The sequence below is a fragment of the Momordica charantia genome (genome assembly GCF_013281855.1).
Source record: "Momordica charantia cultivar OHB3-1 chromosome 1 unlocalized genomic scaffold, Mcharantia_2.0 BLBB01000001.1, whole genome shotgun sequence".
NCBI classification, from domain to species: Eukaryota; Viridiplantae; Streptophyta; class Magnoliopsida; order Cucurbitales; family Cucurbitaceae; genus Momordica; species Momordica charantia.
In genome coordinates, this window is record NW_028275157.1 from 4,728,678 (window position 1) to 4,746,839 (window position 18,162).

Genomic DNA, 18,162 nt, shown 5'->3' on the forward strand with positions numbered 1-18,162 from the left:
TCGGGCTATAAACTCCAACTTAAATTAATAATTACCGGACTCAGTGTGGTGGGTCTTGTTTTAAGGGGGATGGACTTCTTTCCTCTTGGGCTTGAACGCGTTGAGCCTCCATTGAGGTAATTTGGTTTTTTAAAACAGAACAAAAGGAAAAGAAAACCCTAGCCCAAAGCTCATTTTCTTTCTTCTTCTTTTTCTTCTACCCTAGCCATTTCCCCTGACTTCTTCTTCGTTCCCAATCCCGCCGCCCCTCCTCTCGTTTTCCGGCAGCTTCGCCTCGACGCAGCACGGTGCTGCTAGCCCACTCCGAACGGGATGACGACCCGTAGCAGCGGCGGACGAAGACACCACGAGCGGCGGCCACGACCAGCCTGTAGCAGCAGCGGCGGCGGCGCGACCCCGACGTTCCGGCGATCTGCAGCAGCGGCGGCGCTCCTCCGAGTTCTGCAGCAGATTCGGATACCCAGCGACGGCGGCGCGTTTCCCTGGCGATCTGCAACGAACCAGCGTGGCCTCCTCCTCGCTGCGGCGCACAGCGGACGGGCGGTACAGCAGCAGAGCGGCAGCGACTTACTGCCACGGGCCGACGAACAACAACTCCAGCGGCGGGATTTGTACGTTACAGCGGTGTTTAGGACGTTTGGCGGTGACCCACATCCATTCGAAACTCGATTTAGGCTACCCACACCTTGGCGAGTTAGATCTAGGTGACCCACATCTATACAAAGTCGGTTTTGGTGGTAATGCGTCATTCGAACCCTTTTAGAGTTAATTTCGAAGGATAAATAGCGTACGTAACGTGCTGTATTTTCTGTTTTGGTGTGCTTAGGGTGAGGTCGACGCAAAACTTAAGGGCACGGTTGTGGGTAAGTAGACAAGGGGCATGTGCGTGTGTTAATGTATGCTCGGTGGTCTCTAACGTGCTGATTTTGTGACGTTTAATGCTAATTTTGTGATGTCATTGTGCTAAATAATTTTCGTTGTGGTAGTCGATATACTTGGAATGGTGTTGGGTATTTGTCGATGAAAAATGGTGAGTCTTCTGCTTTGCAAAATTGTGAGTATTGCTGTAGTAATGTTTGTTGCCTGGATATGTTTGTTTTGTTCGGCGTATTTAGCGAGCTATTATTCTTAGTAATACTTGTTAAATAATGATGTTGGATATTGAGCATGATTGAATTGTTATTTCGTTATTAGAAAGTTGATAAAGTTGTGAAAGCATGCTGAAATGTACTTGTGAGTTGAAAGATGCAGGGTTAGTGGTAAAAGAAAGTATATAGTAAGACTCTGGTGAAGGTTCGATTTTTGGAAGGAATGAAAGAGTGGGTGTCAGGGCCTCGGGTATAAATGGTCGGGGGCTGATACGTCACTAACGGAGTATCGAGGCCTCGGGTATAAATGGTCGAGGGTCGATACGAGGAGTCCTTTGGAGGGAAGACTATTGGGGCCTTGGGTATAAATGGTCAAGGGCCAATAGATAGTGAAGTCATCAGGGCCTCGGGTATAAATGGTCGAGGGTCGATGCAGCAGGGTTGGGGCTCTGGGTATAAATGGTCAGGGGCCGACTTTACTCGAAGGAGATAGCTATGGAAGAGTAGGATAACTGTGATAAGCGTAGAGGTACTTGTGAGTTCCCCAGGTGAATCCCCAAGTGGCGTTGCTAGCTGAGGCATTGCAAGTATTGCTGGATAATGCGAATGGAGCCGGTGGAGCTCAGATGCAGCAGCCTCGCAGGGCACAAATTCAGCAAGAGGAGGTTCAGTTTATCAGGGATTTCAAACGCTTTGGGCCACCTGTTTTCAACGGGGTGAGTGAGAGGCTTACCGCGGCCGAAGAATGGGTCAGGGAGTTGGAAGCCCTTTATGTGTATTTGGGATGCTCCGACGAATTCAAGGTTCGGGGAGCAGTGTTTATGCTTCGGGGAGAAGCAGTAAATTGGTGGGAGTCGGTGGCGGCAGCGGAGGATCACGCCAACGTACCCATCACATGGGCAAGGTTTAAGGATCTATTCTATGAATACTATTTCCCCGTGACTGTCAGGAATGAAAAACGGGCAGAGTTTCTCCGTCTCACTCAAGGAAGCCTAACTGTGGCCCAATACGAGAGGAAGTTCACTGATCTGTCCCGTTTTGGAATGCAGTACATTCCTACTGAGCAATTAAAGATTGACAAGTTCATTGACGGTTTGCGTAGGGAGATCAAGGGGCAACTTGTTCTCAAGGAACCAACTACTTTATGCAGCGGCAGTCAAGTGTGCGTTGGTTATGGACAAATGTCTCGAGGAGCCTCAGTCTCAACAGGTGATGGGCTCCAGCTCGAGGGTTAAGAGGAAATTTGCATCGTTCTCCTCCAGTCAACCCACAAGAGGACACCAGCATCTTGTGCAAAGGCAGACTGCTTCTCCGGTGTGCCCCTCTTGTAAGAAAAGCCATGCTGCGCCATGTTGGGCGGGAAAAAGAATATGTTACAGGTGTCAGAAGAAAGGACATTTCGCAAGGGAGTGTCAGATGACCGGCTCGAATACCCAAGCTTTAGGCCAGAGGATCCCTGCGACGGCGACAGCTCAAGGTGGGACCCATAGGGCGCGCGTCTTTGCCCTCACCAGGGGGGATGTTGAGCATGCCGAGGCGGTGGTCACAGGTACCTTCTCTTTGCGAGTCTTGAGCTGTATGTTTATGCTTGTGTTTTATTGCATGCGTGTTACTTTTGCAGGGACTGTGTTAGTGCTAAGTATGCCTGCTTACGCATTATTTGACTCTGGGTCTAGTCATTCTTTCATTGCTTCCACCTTTGTTCGACATGCGGACCTAGAGCTAGAATCGTTAGGCTTTTTTTTGTCGGTATCCACACCGTCAGGATCTGTGTTGGTCACCAGTCAAGTGGTGAAAAGAGGCCAGCTCTCTTTCGAGGGTCAGACCTTAGAGGTGAAGCTAATCCAACTGGATATGCAGGATTTCGATGTGATACTAGGCATGGATTGGTTAGCTACTAACCGGGCTAATATTGATTGCTCGAAGAAGGAAGTTAGCTTTCGCCTGCCCTCCGGACAAAACTTTACCTTTAAAGGAGTCAAAGCCGGGGTCCCGAGGGTGGTGTCGGCATTGAAGGCCAGCCGTCTTCTCCAGCGTGGTGCCTGGGCCTATTTGGCTAGCGTTGTGGATGCAAGGAAGGTTGTGCCTAGCATTGAGGCGGTTCGTGTGGTTAATGAGTTCACTGACGTGTTCCCTGAGGACCTCCCCGGCTTGCCTCCGTCTCGCGAAGTGGACTTTTGTATAGAGTTGCTGCCAGGGACGGCTCCCATCTCGAAAGCACCTTATCGCTCCGACAGAGTTGAAAGAGCTGAAGCTACAGTTGGAAGAATTACTCGACAAGGGTTTCATCTGCCCAAGCGTGTCCCCTTGGGGTGCGCCCGTGCTCTTTGTTAAGAAGAAAGACGGCTCTACGCGACTTTGTATAGATTACAGGGAACTAAACAAGGTTACGGTTAAGAATAAGTATCCCCTACCACGCATTGATGACCTTTTTGATCAGCTTCAGGGAGCGAAAGTGTTCTCGAAGATAGACTTGGGTTCGGGGTACCACCAGTTAAGGATCGGGGAGGCCGACATTCCAAAGACAGCGTTCAGAACTAGGTTTGGGCACTATGTGTAACGCCCCGCGTTCTTTGACTCGTTTATTTTAAGAGATAAATAGTGTCTTTGGATTTTTCCCTAAGTTGATAACTTTAATTCTTGGATCTTCTAACTTCGAAATTAAGTTTAATTTCATTGGATTAAGATAATTTAAGTTCTCGATCGTGTAGGAGATTTTTAGTTAAATCTTAAATTCAGGGGTTTTAGGATTTTCCTTCATAAATTCTACTCTTCCTTGAATTATTATTCTTGGGTTTTAGAGTTTAAGTTAACTATTTTATTTCGGATTGTCATGGGTTTTATTTGATTTCTAAAGTGAAATTTTGGGCTTGTTGTTTTGGGCCATTGTGTCATCTATTTGGGGCCTTCTTTGAGAATTGGGGTTTGGGCTATAAGTGTTAAAACAAATTAAAGATAAAGGAATTAAAACCAATTAAAAGAAAACCCTAAATCATTTATTTTTCCCCTTCCTTCTTCTTCTTCTTCCTCCCCTCTTTTCGTGATGCCTTAGCCGCCACACCCCACCCCTTTGCCAGCCACCTCTCTCTACGCCGACCCCATACCCACGACGGTGGAAGTAGCGGCACACCCGTTCTCAAAGACCAACGACTCTCGCCGGCGGCCCGACTAAAGACCCGCGAATAGCAGCGCACGAATCCCGGTGGCGTGACTCGAACCTGCGGCGAGTTCCGTGCGACAGCGTGACGAGCAGCGGTGTTGAATCGCGATTCCGGCGCCATCAGCAACGTTCTCCACGGCGGTGCGGCGTTTCCCCCACGAATTTGTAGCAGTGTGACGTCTCGTCCACAATCGCACGACCCACGGCGTGGTGGCTCTCCGATGACCCTCCACGACCGGCCGGCACGCTCCACAAACCACGAACGGCGGCGGAACTGAACAGCCACCAGAATCCGATGCCCTGCAGCATTCCCTTCGACGTGAACAGTAGCCTTCTGGTGAAGTTCGACGCTGACTCACACGCAATCGAAGCCCAATCTATTTACCCACACTTGTTCGAGCATAGATAGGTGTTACCCACCCATCCTAGTGTCGGACCAGCGAGTTTGAGCCTTTTCGAACTTAGTTTTGAAGTGCCGAGCTCATTTGACATCGACCCACTCTCAACCCAAGTGGTCTTAGTGTGAGTTAGTAGGAAGTCTTCGACAAGCTTAAGAGCCTTAGGACATTTGTTTGTAAGTAGTTCTTACTTGGGGGATGTTTGTTGATTGAATATGTATGAATTGTGTGGTGCTTTCGGTTTGTTTATTATTTATTAATATGTAAGTTAATTGTGTCTTATGAATATTGGCTAGTGGTTGTAAGTAGTTTCTTACTGGAGGGATTGGTTGTTGTGTGCTGATATGTTATGGTTGTTTGCTCGTGTACCCATGTGTGATATTTGCATGTTGCTTGTCGTTGATATCATTTAGTAAACGTCATTGTTGATAAAGTTGTTGATATATCTTGGGAAAATTATGTGGTTGTGTGAATAAATTGTAGCCAAGTAATCTTGGATGACTATGATTGAATTGTTGTTATGTTCTAATTGGTTTGCATGATGAATTTGTATACCGGTACTATAATTTGTTGTTTCGAAAGCATATTGAATATTTATGAGAAGTCGGTTGTGTTTGATGTATGCTGGGTATCTATCAATTATATTTTGGTTAAGTTGTTGGTTGTGCCTTTTCTGTGAACGATGCCTGTTGGAGCTGTTGGATCATGCTGGACTATTTTAAATTGATTGGTCTTTACATATGATCATTTCGTGTATCGCATATTGGACTGTTATGAGATTGTTGATGCATGAGGCATGACGTAGTAGCAAGTAGGACTCTTGTGAGAGTTTTGAGACACAACAAAGTAAGTAGACAAGGGGCGTGTGCGTGCGTTAATGTAGGCTAAATGGTCTCTAACATGCTGATTTTGTGGCGTTTAATGCTAATTATGTTACGTCATTGTGCTAAATAATTCTCGATGTGTTAGTCGATATACTTGGAGTAGTGTTGGATATTTGTCGATGAAAATGGTGAGTTTTCTGCTTTGCTAAACTGTTGAGTATTGCTGTGGTAATGTTTGTTGTATGCATGAATTGTTCGGCGTGTTTTGTGAGCTATTATCCTTAGTAATGCTTGTTAAATAATGATGTTGGATATTAAGCATGATTGGGTTGTTATCTCATTATTAGAAAGTTGTCTATGTTGTGGAAGCATGTTGAATTGTATTTGGGAGTTGGAAGATGCAGAGGTAGTGGCTTAAGAAAGTATATAGTAAGACTCTGGCGAGAGTTGGATTCTTGGAGAAAGTGAATGGGTGAGTGTCAGTGCCTCGGCTATAAATGGTCGGGGACTGATACGTCACTAATTGGGTATCGAGGCCTCGGGTAAAAACGGTCAAGGGTCGATACACCAATATTGGATAAGGATGAGTGTCGAGGCCTCGGGTATAAATGGTCGAGGGTCGATGCGATGAGTCTTTTGAAAGGAACACTATTGGGGCCTTGGGTATAAATGGTCAAGGGCCAATAGATGGTGAAGTCATCGGGGCCTCGGGTATAAATGGTCGAGGGCCGATGCAGCAGTGTCAGGGCTCTGGGTGAAAATGGTCAGGGGCCGACTCTACTCGAAGGAGTTAATTGTGGAAGGCTAGGGTAGCTGTGATAAGCGTAGAGGTACTTGAGATGTTAGGGAGACTAGAGGTTGGTATTTAATGTGTTCCTGGTTGTGGTTGTCACCGAATTTTATAGAATGTGTCTATGTTTGAATGCATAATGTGATGAAAAGCATACTATGAATGTTTCATGATTTGGTTGAACATGATGTGTGTGTGTTTGATTCTTTAATAAGCATGACACGTTGTTCCTTGATAAGTATGCTGTTTGTGCGTGACCCTTCAGATAAGGGCTGCTTACTGAGTACTGTGGTTGTACTCATCCCCTCTTTTTCACCTCCAGTTTGTAGGTATCAAGCTAGCTCTTGGGATGGTGATGGTGAGGAGGAGGCTTGATCGGAAAGACCATTAGCTATGCCGCGTGCAATCAATTTCTTTTAGTTAGGGTAGTGTGACTATTTAATCTTGTAGTTGAGTTTTTAGTGGTTGGTTTTGTTTAGTTTTATTGTCTAAAGGATGTTGTAAGGTTGTCGATTCATCATTCTTTTTAGAGCATTAATTTTGTTAGCTTCTTGAATTACGGGATTGTAACCTACTTAGGATATTTATGAATACATTTGTTTAAGTTGAATGTACTTGAATTAGTTTTTACTTCATTGCCATTCGAGATGTTAATATTCATTTAGTGGATGGTTTATAGTTGGTAAAGGTTTCCTTGCAGGGTTTGTTTAATGTGAAGTCGGCATTAAATGGTTTGTCTGTATAGGATGTGACTTTCTCTTAAATCTTTAGTGTTGTTGTCCTAATTGTTCAAGCTCTCGTGAGTGTTGAAAATCAGAGTGGCGCAAGAGAAGCGTGGTAGCTTTATTGCTTAGTATTGTTGTGATGATAATTCTCTGGTTTATGTGAAAAATTATAGGTAGTTTTAGTAACGGTCCCTGTTTGGAAATGGTGAAATTCCTGGGGCGTTACACTATGAGTTTATCGTGATGTCATTTGGACTCACAAATGCTCCGGCAGCTTTTATGGAGCTAATGAATCGAGTCTTTAAGGATTATTTGGATTCATTCGTCATTGTGTTTATCGATGACATCCTGATATACTCCAAGACTGAGCAGTGTCATGAGGAGCATCTCAGACAAATTTTGACCATACTATGAGGAAACAAGTTGTATGCAAAGTTTTCAAAGTGTGAGTTCTGGCTGGACAAAGTGGCTTTCCTAGGTCACATAGTCACCAGGGAGGGTATTGCAGTAGACCCCGCCAAGGTGGAGGCAGTTAGCAATTGGCCAAGACCTAGTTCAGTTACGGAGATTCGTAGTTTCCTCGGCTTGGCTGGCTACTATAGGAAGTTCATCCAGAATTTCTCTCGGATAGCGGCACCGTTGACGTAGTTGACTCGTAAGAATGCTACCTTCACTTGGAGTAGCGAGTGTGAGGAGACCTTTCAAGAACTAAAGAAGCCTTTGGTGTCTGCATCGGTGTTAACTGTTCCCGATGGGACGGGAGGCTTGGTGGTTTATAGCGACGCCTCGCGAAAGGGCTTGGGATGTGTGCTGATGCAACATGGGAAAGTTATAGCCTATGCCTCCCGACAACTGAAGGTACATGAGCTTAACTACCCCACTCATGACTTAGAACTAGCAGCAGTGGTCTTCGCCTTAAAGTTGTGGAGGCACCACCTTTACGGAGAAAGAATTCAGGTCTTCACAGATCATCAGAGTTTGAAGTACCTTTTCACCCAGAAGGAGCTTAATTTGAGACAGAGACGGTGGCTAGAGTAGAAGAGGGCGCAGACCTGGTTCCAGAGGACGATCTTCTGTTGAACCTCTTTGAGGTGGCAACATTTGCCTCCCCTTCTTGTCCCTTACATTTCATAAGAGACTGGTAGGTTTGCAGCTCGTTTAGGAGCGTGGTAAGAGTGTACTCCAGCTTATTCATAACCGCATTGCTGCGGAATGGAAATAAACTCTTCGGAAGAGATTCCAGAATAAAGCTGACCTTACTCTGCTCGTCTATGACAGCCCCGTTCGACTCAGCCACGCTGAAGTAGACCATCAGGTTGAGAACGTGTTCTCGCACTGATGAACCCTCCTTCATACGGGAGTTGTAAATGAACTTAAGGGCTTCATGTCGAGCCTGTGAGGACGGTTGTCCAAACATGCTCTGTAGCGAGTCCATGATCTCCTTAGAGGTGACCGTGTCCTCATGCTTCTTGGCAAGCACATCAGATATGCTCGCCAAGATGTAGACCTTGGCCTTGTCATTGGCCTTGATCCACCTGTTATAGGCGTTGCGCACCGCCACAGTGGCGTTAGGCACAGGAGCTTCAGGACAATCCTCTTGCAAGACGAATCTAAGATCATCTATCACGAGAATAGTGTTTAGGTTTGACTTCCATTGTTTGTAATTTTCACCATTAAGTCTTTGCGCGGCTAAGAGTGCAATAATAGAAGTAGACATGCTGAAAGTAAAAACAAAATCTATATTAGTTTCATGCATTAGCCTTTTAAACCCAATCAAAATTTAGCAAAAGTAATTAAGCACCCTAACAAAATGGTTTTGCAACGACGCTTCAGTGATTTAGAGCAACAGCCACCGTAGGGCGGACAGGTACTCCTTCACCGAATTGAGACATTCTCAACTAAATTTTACACCAAAATAACTCTTATTCCTATAAATTTTAGTCATCGTTTATTTGGTTAGGAAATTGCTAACTAACTTAACAACTCCTCGTAAGTGTGACCCAACATTTTCGAACCTCAGAGATCCACCCCAATAATCCTGTCGTAGGGAAGGAAAAGATTGGAGCAAAACCTAAGAGACTCCTATCCATTTCTGGAGTTTGCCTTGATTTTGATTTCCATACAATGAACCCTCCGTAGGGATGGTCGCTCCAGGACGACATGCAGGTCATGTATGAAACCTCACAGTGCAAACCAATGGCGGAGACCACAGGATGTGTTGTCACACGCCCTTCTCCCACTTACTATGAACACCAGCTCCATTCACCTCTATATTGAACCATGCAAACACCTTCCGTAGGGAGGCCGCGCCCAGGGCGACACGAGGCCGAGCATGGAACTCACAGCGTGAATTTAACGGAGAGCATGAGAGAGAGAGTAAAGTATGTTATATATCCTTTGTATATCAAATATATACGCTGTATATTACATATTCTCTTTTGCTCCCACTTAGTATTCTAAGACTAGGGTATATTACTTAGATAAATCCCGACTAAGTGAAATTAATTAAGTGTATTTTTGTCGGCCCAATATAACTATTATATCGGAAGTTGTACAATAATGTTTTAGTTCGTTAAACACTTTAATAAACCAACGACATTATTGCTTGTATATAAAATATTGACTAATTCAACCCCCAGGTTGGTTCCCAGGTAGAGGTGTTTCCTTACGGTCAGCTTAAATACCTCAACCTAGACAGAACCTTCCTTAAACAGGGTTCCCTTATAGACAACATTTTATATTTAGTCTTTTATTATTTCATTTTAAACCTAGTTAAAACAAAATAAAAGACTACCCCCTAATCACATTAGAAGATATATCCTAAGGTCTAATTAATTTTAAACCCCTTTAAAAATTAATTAACTTAGACCTTATGTTTGCATGCAACTCTTTATTATAGATTTTAATTTCTATCTACCACATTTTATAACTCTTATAAAATTTAAGAAATTAAAACTATAAACATGCATTGAAAGCATACATTAATATAACAATTATATTATCCAAAATAATGTCATGCTCAATGCAACTTTATTTTCATCTAATTAATACAACACTTATATTAATTATGAAAATAAAACATGCATACATACATTATAACATTTATAACTATATGATGCATGACCATACATACATATTATACATCAAACATACATATTATGCATGTAACCTATGGTGGGATTTTAAAACTATATGTCACACAATATGCTATATGATTTTAATGAAAATATACATTCATAATGCATAAAATAATTAAATAGCAAAGTTGGAACGGTTTTTGGCACCCTAAGAAAACGAAATAATAAAAAATAAGAAAACTGACTGCATCTGCACTCGAACCGCGAACCAGAGCCTCGGAACCGCGTCGAAAACACCCGGGACAGCATCCGGCGCCTAAGGGCAGCGCCACGGTGCTGCTGTAGCAGCAGCGCCGCGGCGCTACAGTGCAGCGCCGTGGCACTCTGTGCTGTCCCGCAACGCCATGGCGCTGTCTGCACAGTCTGCTTCGTCTTCTTCGCTGTTTTCTGCAATTTTCGCCCAATCCGACGCCACGAACGACTTTCGAGCGACCCAGACTTACAAAAACAATACAGAAACTAAATGCCCAAAACACCGGGCCCTTACATGATCAAATCACGAAGTAAAACACTATCTAGGTGCCAAAAACCAGAAATTTTCCAACCCGCAAACCCATATTTCGAAAATATGAAATCACCCACCAAACTTAACGATTTTGATCCCAAAAAAAATCAGAACTGCAACCTGGCTCTGATACCAATTGAAAGGATGTGAATCCCGGAGCGGAAACGGATTTTCGTTGTTGATTTTCGGGATACAAAACCGAATTTTACAGAAGAAAAATACAGAGAAAACTTTACCTTTGAAGAACGTTTCTTCAACTAGTTTTCCTCGAACACCACCACTATTTCTTCCTCGCTATCCTCTTGGGTCTCGGGATCGTGCTGGTGGGAGCAAAAATTTGGAACGAGAGGGAGAGATCTAGGGATGCCTATTTTTTCACTATTATTGTTCTGTTTTCTTCAACCATTGAAGAATAAGAACAATGACGTGGGGTAACTCCCAACGTCATAGCAACCCCCCCCCCCCACTCCCCTGCAATTTTGCACGGGAGTTAATATTAATAATAATATTTTAATAATATTAATATTAATATTAAAATATATATATATATATATATATTTATAATATATAATAATAATTAAAAAATATATATAATAATATATATATATATATATAATTAATTAATATAATTAATTATTAATCTAATTAATAATTAATAAATATATATATACATAAATAATTAACACTTAATTATTTATTATAAAATTAGAATCATATTCTAAAACATTACTCTCGTATAAGCTATAGTTTTAATGTACATCTTATGCACATTATTTTAACCTATAGTTTTTATGAATCTTATTCATATTAATTTTATTTGAATCTCATTCAAATAATATCTCTCATAATATATAGTTTTAATTCACAATTAACTATATTTATAATGTATCAATATACATATAATCCCTTAAGTAATTTGAACAATTCAAATTCTTCCAAAAACTTGATCCTCGTTTTACCCGTTATGAGCTAGCAAGGGGACCTAATGGACCTACAGATCTGAAGCTCCAACGATGCAAGATTAATCGGTCAAACTCATTGACCGAGTTAATCTAGATTCGTTAACTACGGGTCATTCCACTAAAGACCCGCAGTTGCACTCTTCTCACTGCAAAATGTTTTCGTGTCCATGGATATATGACCATTAATGACGAGTCAATCCTTCACGAGTGTTCGTAACTCAAGTTGGGTCAAATTACCGTTTTACCCCTGAGTTACATCTTACTCCTTAAACCCCACTGCTCCTCTAATGAACAACCCGGTTATGGTCCAACCAATAACCGGAAGTCCCTCTCGGCCAATGAGAGGGTGGGGCCCCTTGTTCAAGTCCCGGAGTCAGCATCTAAGGAAACACTCATCTACTCCCCTAAAGTCGGGGAGGAGTGAATTCCATCTTGTGAAGTTATGTTCCCAGCTCCCCACTCGGTCTCGTCCCCAAAATGGTAGGAATATTGAGTCGGCGACTCGGGCCACTCTCACCCATACAGATCAAAGGACGAGCCCTCCGGGCAGGAGTCCATAACTCACTCAGGATTGAGAATGGGTTGCCTGGTCATCCTAAGAAATAGCAATCTATTAGTTAACGGTGTTACACCTAAAGATTGCCTATTTCGCGGTCCGGTCTTATACAAACTCATTGTACAGGATACCCCCACTCGCATGTCTCCACACGAACGACCTGGATCGAGTCGTCTGTAACCTTTACAGAGTGAGTCGTATCCATAGTGTTGCCAGGATAAGGTACCCAGCCTTATCCATATACTATAGACCCTTTAGGTTATTCACGGGATATTATCCATTCATATATCAGGGGTATATCAAATATATACCCCGTATCAACTATATACCAGTATATATACTGTCTCGATTACATTAAAAATAACCTTGGATGTTTAGTTTATTGGATTTTGGACAATGCAAAGCTATGATTCAACAACAAATTATTGAATAAAACTTTATTAAATAGACATTTGTTTTTACAAAATACAAACTACGAGTTTAGGGCAACACACCCCCAACAAAAAGAACCACAATACGAGAGAGTTTATGCTGTTTTTTGCCAAAGTTCTCAAGACTAAGGATATTAGCTAAGAATTTGCAATTAAACACTATTCATGCTAGTTATGACCTAAAACCGACACAATTGACATTTTAATGCACATTTTCACCCAAATAATCACCAAAATAACTCTCGTTTGGAGAGCTATCAGGAGGCCATAATGAAAATAAATTAGAAGAGTTCAGCAAGATCTAACTTAAAAAAAATCAATATGTGGGTGATAAAAGTTTTGATCTAGAAGAAAAAATTGCTAGGATTAATTGAATAATTGATATTGAAAATAAGAAAAGGAAGATAAGGGTTAAGGAGAATGATGATATTTGTGTCAAGATAGCGGACTAAATGAAAAATGCCAAAGATTTATGGACAATTCAATAAAATTGAGTGGAGAAATTGAAACAGCATTAGATGATATGAATAATCGCTATAGGTTGGGTTTCCCTCAAAACAACCCCGTATCTGAATCTTTAGAGTTGTATATCCCTCCTATCCTTCCAATATTGTTGCTATGGATGTAGACGACCAAGAAAAGGTTAGTGGTGATTTTGAGTACGACACAAAGCGATTGGAGCATTCTGATTCTGCCACGGTCGATATTCATTGCGAAATTACACCTGGCGCAATTTTGGAAAGCACTCCAACAACCACTCTACAAGATATGTCGTCTCCAAATTTTCCAGATCTTTGTTTTACTAAAAACCCTTTGGTTTTTTTATGATTTATAATAGGAAATGACAACGTAAAAAATGGCCGAAATTTTGGTGACCTTGAACAAATCAATGGGAAAGATCCATTGGAGAATGATGGAAACAGTAGGGAAGCTCAAGAGAGATTGAGTTTTGATGGAGAAGATGAAGATCTTTGAGATTTACCTCTAAAAGTCCATGGGGAAGAATGTGAGGACGAAGAAGGAAACGACGATATCTCTTCGTTTGAAGTGCGAATACATACTCTAGTGCATGAGTCACACCAAGATGAGGAGGACGCCCCTGTTTAAGTGCAAGAAGGAGCATCCGAGCGTCCCAAATGAGGCCACAGAGTAATCATCTTCATCTTTTTCAAAAGATATGACGCATTTTTTTTAGTATGAACATTTCTAACCCAAGTTTCATTGCTGTTGTAGAGAACTCAGAGGAAGAAGTCTGTTTGGCCAAAGTGGCGAAGAAAGCAAATAAAAAGAAAACTCGAGTCGTTGTAGCATGTTTGGTGACCAAAAAGAAGCTGAGGTTGGTCCATATAAAAAAGCCAAGAGGCGTAGGGCACTTGGAGAGGCAGAAGATCATCATGAAGAGGTTAATAAAGAGGAGCACACTAATAACGAGCCACAACCATCAAAAGCCAAAAGGGTGAGGTTGGAAGTGTAAATGGCCAATTTCACAGCCCATGGTATATTGGTTGAAAGGGGTTTTTGACGATGAGCAAGAGCTCATACCAAAGTATGTCAAGCGACAACTTGTAAAGAATGGTTGGGAGACATTGTTTGCCCTACCTATACCTGTGTCAGAGACCTTGGTGAAAGAATTTTATGCTGCCATCCACCCAAGCCGAGGAGATATTGTGAGAGTAAGAGGTAAAGTGGTAAGCTTTTCTCCTTCGGTTATTAACACTCACTATGGATTGTCAAATCTGTTTGATGCAGTAGGTAACAAAGTATTGGTGCATCCGATGGACGAACAATTGGAGGATGCACGTAAGCTCATCTGTAGGCCATACAAGTCATGGACAGTCTCGACAATGGGGAAGCGTTCCATAAAACCCCTGGCTATCAATGAGCAAGGCACGGTCTGGACGTATGTGGTGAAGAATTGGTTTATCCCATGATGCCTCCATCAAGCGCAATAGGGTGATGATGGTCTACATTTTGATGAAGAGTGTTGAGTCCAACATTGGTGAACTCATAAGGAATGAGATTTGGGTGTGCGCCGAGAAAATGGTAGGTCAACTTGTTTTTCCTGATGTTGAAGATATGGTGACGCCCAAGAAGTCGACCACATCCATAAGGATAGTTTGGGGATACTCAATCGTTCATGAGGAAGATTCTCCCACTACCGCTACGGGAGACTCGAGGTATGGTTACTAGAGAACAATACGACGAGTTGAGACACAAATATATATATGACTTTTCTTGACTGGAGCTTTTTTTTTTTTTTTTTTCAAGACGCCAGTGTGAGTTTTGGAGTTCTAGTTTATGGAGATGGTGCAATTTCTCTTCCTGATGAGCTCAAGGCCGACTTGCCTTCTTCTTCAGGACGTACCGGCAATGATTCTTCGGATGATGATTAGGGGAGTATATCTCTTTTTGCTTTGATACTGGATGTTTTGGATCTTGCTCCTGTGTGTTAGTTTGCTTTTTGTGCCTTTGGTTTGATAGGTTGTTTAGGTTAGTTTTGGTTTTAGGATAGCTTTTGTAATGCCCCGTATTTTTGTAATTTTTATATATAGGAAAATTGGTAATTTGATTACTTTTTAATTGGCTATAAAAATCTTTTATTAATTAAATTAGTAATACTTAAAACTATTTGGTTTAAAATTTATTTTTAAAGTAAGCAAAATATACTTTAAGATATTTCATAATTCAAAAAGAAATAAAAGAAAGAGATAAATAGAATATTTTTTTTAATTTGTATTGGAATTTGAATTTACATCCTATTCAAATAAAGGTTTCACATTTCTATAAATAGGATGCTCAAACCAAACCTAAATCGTATCACATCATTGTCCCCAAATATTTTCCTTTTTCTTATAGCAACTTTTCTTATACTTTATGGGAAATTGATTTAGATCGAGCAAGTAAATTTCGTAGATTGAACCAACATTTGTTTTGGATTGCTATTGAGGTAAGTGACACTGCTTCCGGAATGCCTTAGTGCAGGTTGGAATTTTAATGTTGATGTTTGTAATGGCTATATGATGATTGTTGTTTGTGAATTGAATGATATATGAAATCGTTGTGCTATATTACAAAATGTTTAATTATGAGACCCATGCATGATCTTGAATGTGAAACTGTTTATATATATACATACATATATAAAAGTTGTGGCAACTATCCTACTGTAATGGACAGGCTAGACTGAAATTGAGGACCTAGCTGGGTGAGACTTGACACTACTGACTGGGTGCCTACTACCATCAGTTTGAGTACAGTATCTCAGGAAATCCACCTATGTACCATAATGGAGTTGGTACCGTCTGTGTAGGGTTGGGTTAATTTGCTCGCTTTGACGAGAAGGAAAGGAAAGGAAAAGGAAAAGGAAAAGGAAAAGGAAAAGAATTTAACTGAATAAATATTTAGGTGCCACATGTTCATGTTGTATATGTCTGCATATCTGACCTTGTTAGCTGAGTTACTTACTAGGTATTTTTAATACTCACCCATTTTCCCCACATTTTTTTAGGGATTAATAAAGACATACAAGGTGTGTGACCAGGATGTCTGCAGGCAGTGCCATGGCTTTTTCGCTTCTGCATTAGTTTCATGTTTTTATTTATTTTTTATTGGATTAAGAGTCATTTATCTTAATATTATGTTTTATATAATTTTTTATGGGATCCCAAATAAAGTTTTTATTTTATTTTATAAGGTTACGTTATGAGATTATATTTTGTTTTATTTATTATCACTTATTTATTTAAAAATTGGGTCACTCCATGTCAGGTAATGACTAAAGTTTGTCCTATTGTCGAGTCTACTTACGTAAAGTTGACTGGTTCGCCTTATATCAATTGTAGTGTTGTCCTAATGTTGATTTATAGCAATGTGTCCTTCCCTGCCATATTTAAAACAATCTCTAGTTCGTAACAAACAACGCCCCCAATGACGTTTACCGCAAGTACTGCATACCAATTTTTAATAGTTTGAGCCTTGCTGTCAATTAGGCAGCTGTCTCGGACCATGAACTTGGTTCAGCATGGCACAATTATCCTAAAGTTGCTGTAGATTACAAGATGCTTGGTCAAAATTTCTTTTCTATCCTAAGGAAGATCCTAGTCTCGAAAGAACTTAGGGCTCACTTGCTGAACGATTATTAATCAATGTAGTTGCTCGAAGTGTCGTAGCATAATCTAGTGGGGAGAGAGCTGCCACGAAACCTTGAATATCATCCTTCAAGTCCATGATGAATTGTTCGGACTTCTTTACCTCCGTGTCTACTAGCTTAAGGGTAAGTCGAGACAGTTTTTTTAATTTTCTCTCATATTCCTCCATTAATTTGTTACCTTGCTTCAGGTTTAGAAACTCCCCTTTGATCGTTGGGTAATACTGTAGGAAGAAGGCCTCCTTAAACTACAACTATGTGATCATGCCTCCACTAACATGGATAGACCCCTCTGCAGACTCCCACCATAAAAAGGCGTCATCTTTTAGCATGAAGACAGCACATTGCACTTTTTGTTCATTTGGACACCTCATATAACAAAATATAGTTTTTATCGATGACAACCAAGCCTCTGCCAACGTTGGATCTATAGATAGTCCATCTAAAGGGCGAGGGTCGTACTCATTAAAATGTGGCAGATATTTAGCTTCTATTGCTCCCTCGATCTTTAGTTATTGATCCATTTTATTAGAGACAGCTGTTTGAACAAGTATCTATAAGGTCTCCGTCATCAAGGATGCGATAGTATGCTCTACCTGGCTAGAAGTTTGATCTACTAGTGGATTCTCCGTCTGACCGGTGGTTTGAACCACTGGAGGATTCTCTGTTTGTCCAGGAGTTTGACCCACTGGTGGAATCTCTATCTAACCATTAGGTTGATTGATTACCGTTGGCTTTCTTGTCTCAGGGTTTGCACCTCTACCTAATCCTCCTTGCCTCGCAGAACCCCGTCTACGTAGAGCCATAATCTAATAACCACAACATAGTTCATCTTGGTCTATCATCACAACCATCAAATGTAAAACATATTATTCACCACAATACAACATAATCATACCTGTTATTTATGCATACTATAATTTTTTAATAAATAAAAAAACATTGTTAAAACAAAAGGCATTCCTGATAATGACAAGATATATGCGTAACTGGCCATGGTGAACACATTAATGCTTAGGATTTAAGCAAGTCAAAAAAACCATGTAAATGGCTCTGATACCAACTACAACGACTCGACTTTTTGGGACCCAAAATTCTTGCGGAAGTTACTACATTCATGCTTTTAATACTTAAAAAACGTTTAAAAAATTATAATAATAAACAAAACAAAATACATTTTCATCATATAACTTTATAAAATAAAAAAAAAACGAATCCCATTTAAAGTTTTACATAAAACATAATATTGAAATAAATAACTCTTATTACAATAATATAATAGTGTGAAACTAATGTGAAAGTGAAAACTCATGGCACAGCCTATAGACATCTTCGTCATACACCTCGTACATCTTTCTTATTCCTTAAAAAAATAAGGTGAAATGGGTAAATATAAAAAAATACTTAGGTAACCCAACTAATGGGGTCAGACATGCATA

At 41.0% G+C, this 18,162-nt stretch overlaps 1 protein-coding gene across 1 annotated transcript; it reads left to right on the top strand.

The window, feature by feature from the left end:
• The first annotated feature begins 2,504 nt into the window (after positions 1-2,504).
• Positions 2,505-3,422, top strand: LOC148213142 (uncharacterized). The gene is made up of 2 exons (XM_088123301.1): positions 2,505-2,637; positions 2,710-3,422. Exons 1-2 carry the CDS (start codon positions 2,505-2,507, stop codon positions 3,420-3,422), a joined length of 846 nt encoding a protein of 281 aa, XP_087979427.1.
• Positions 3,423-18,162: the final 14,740 nt, after the last annotated feature.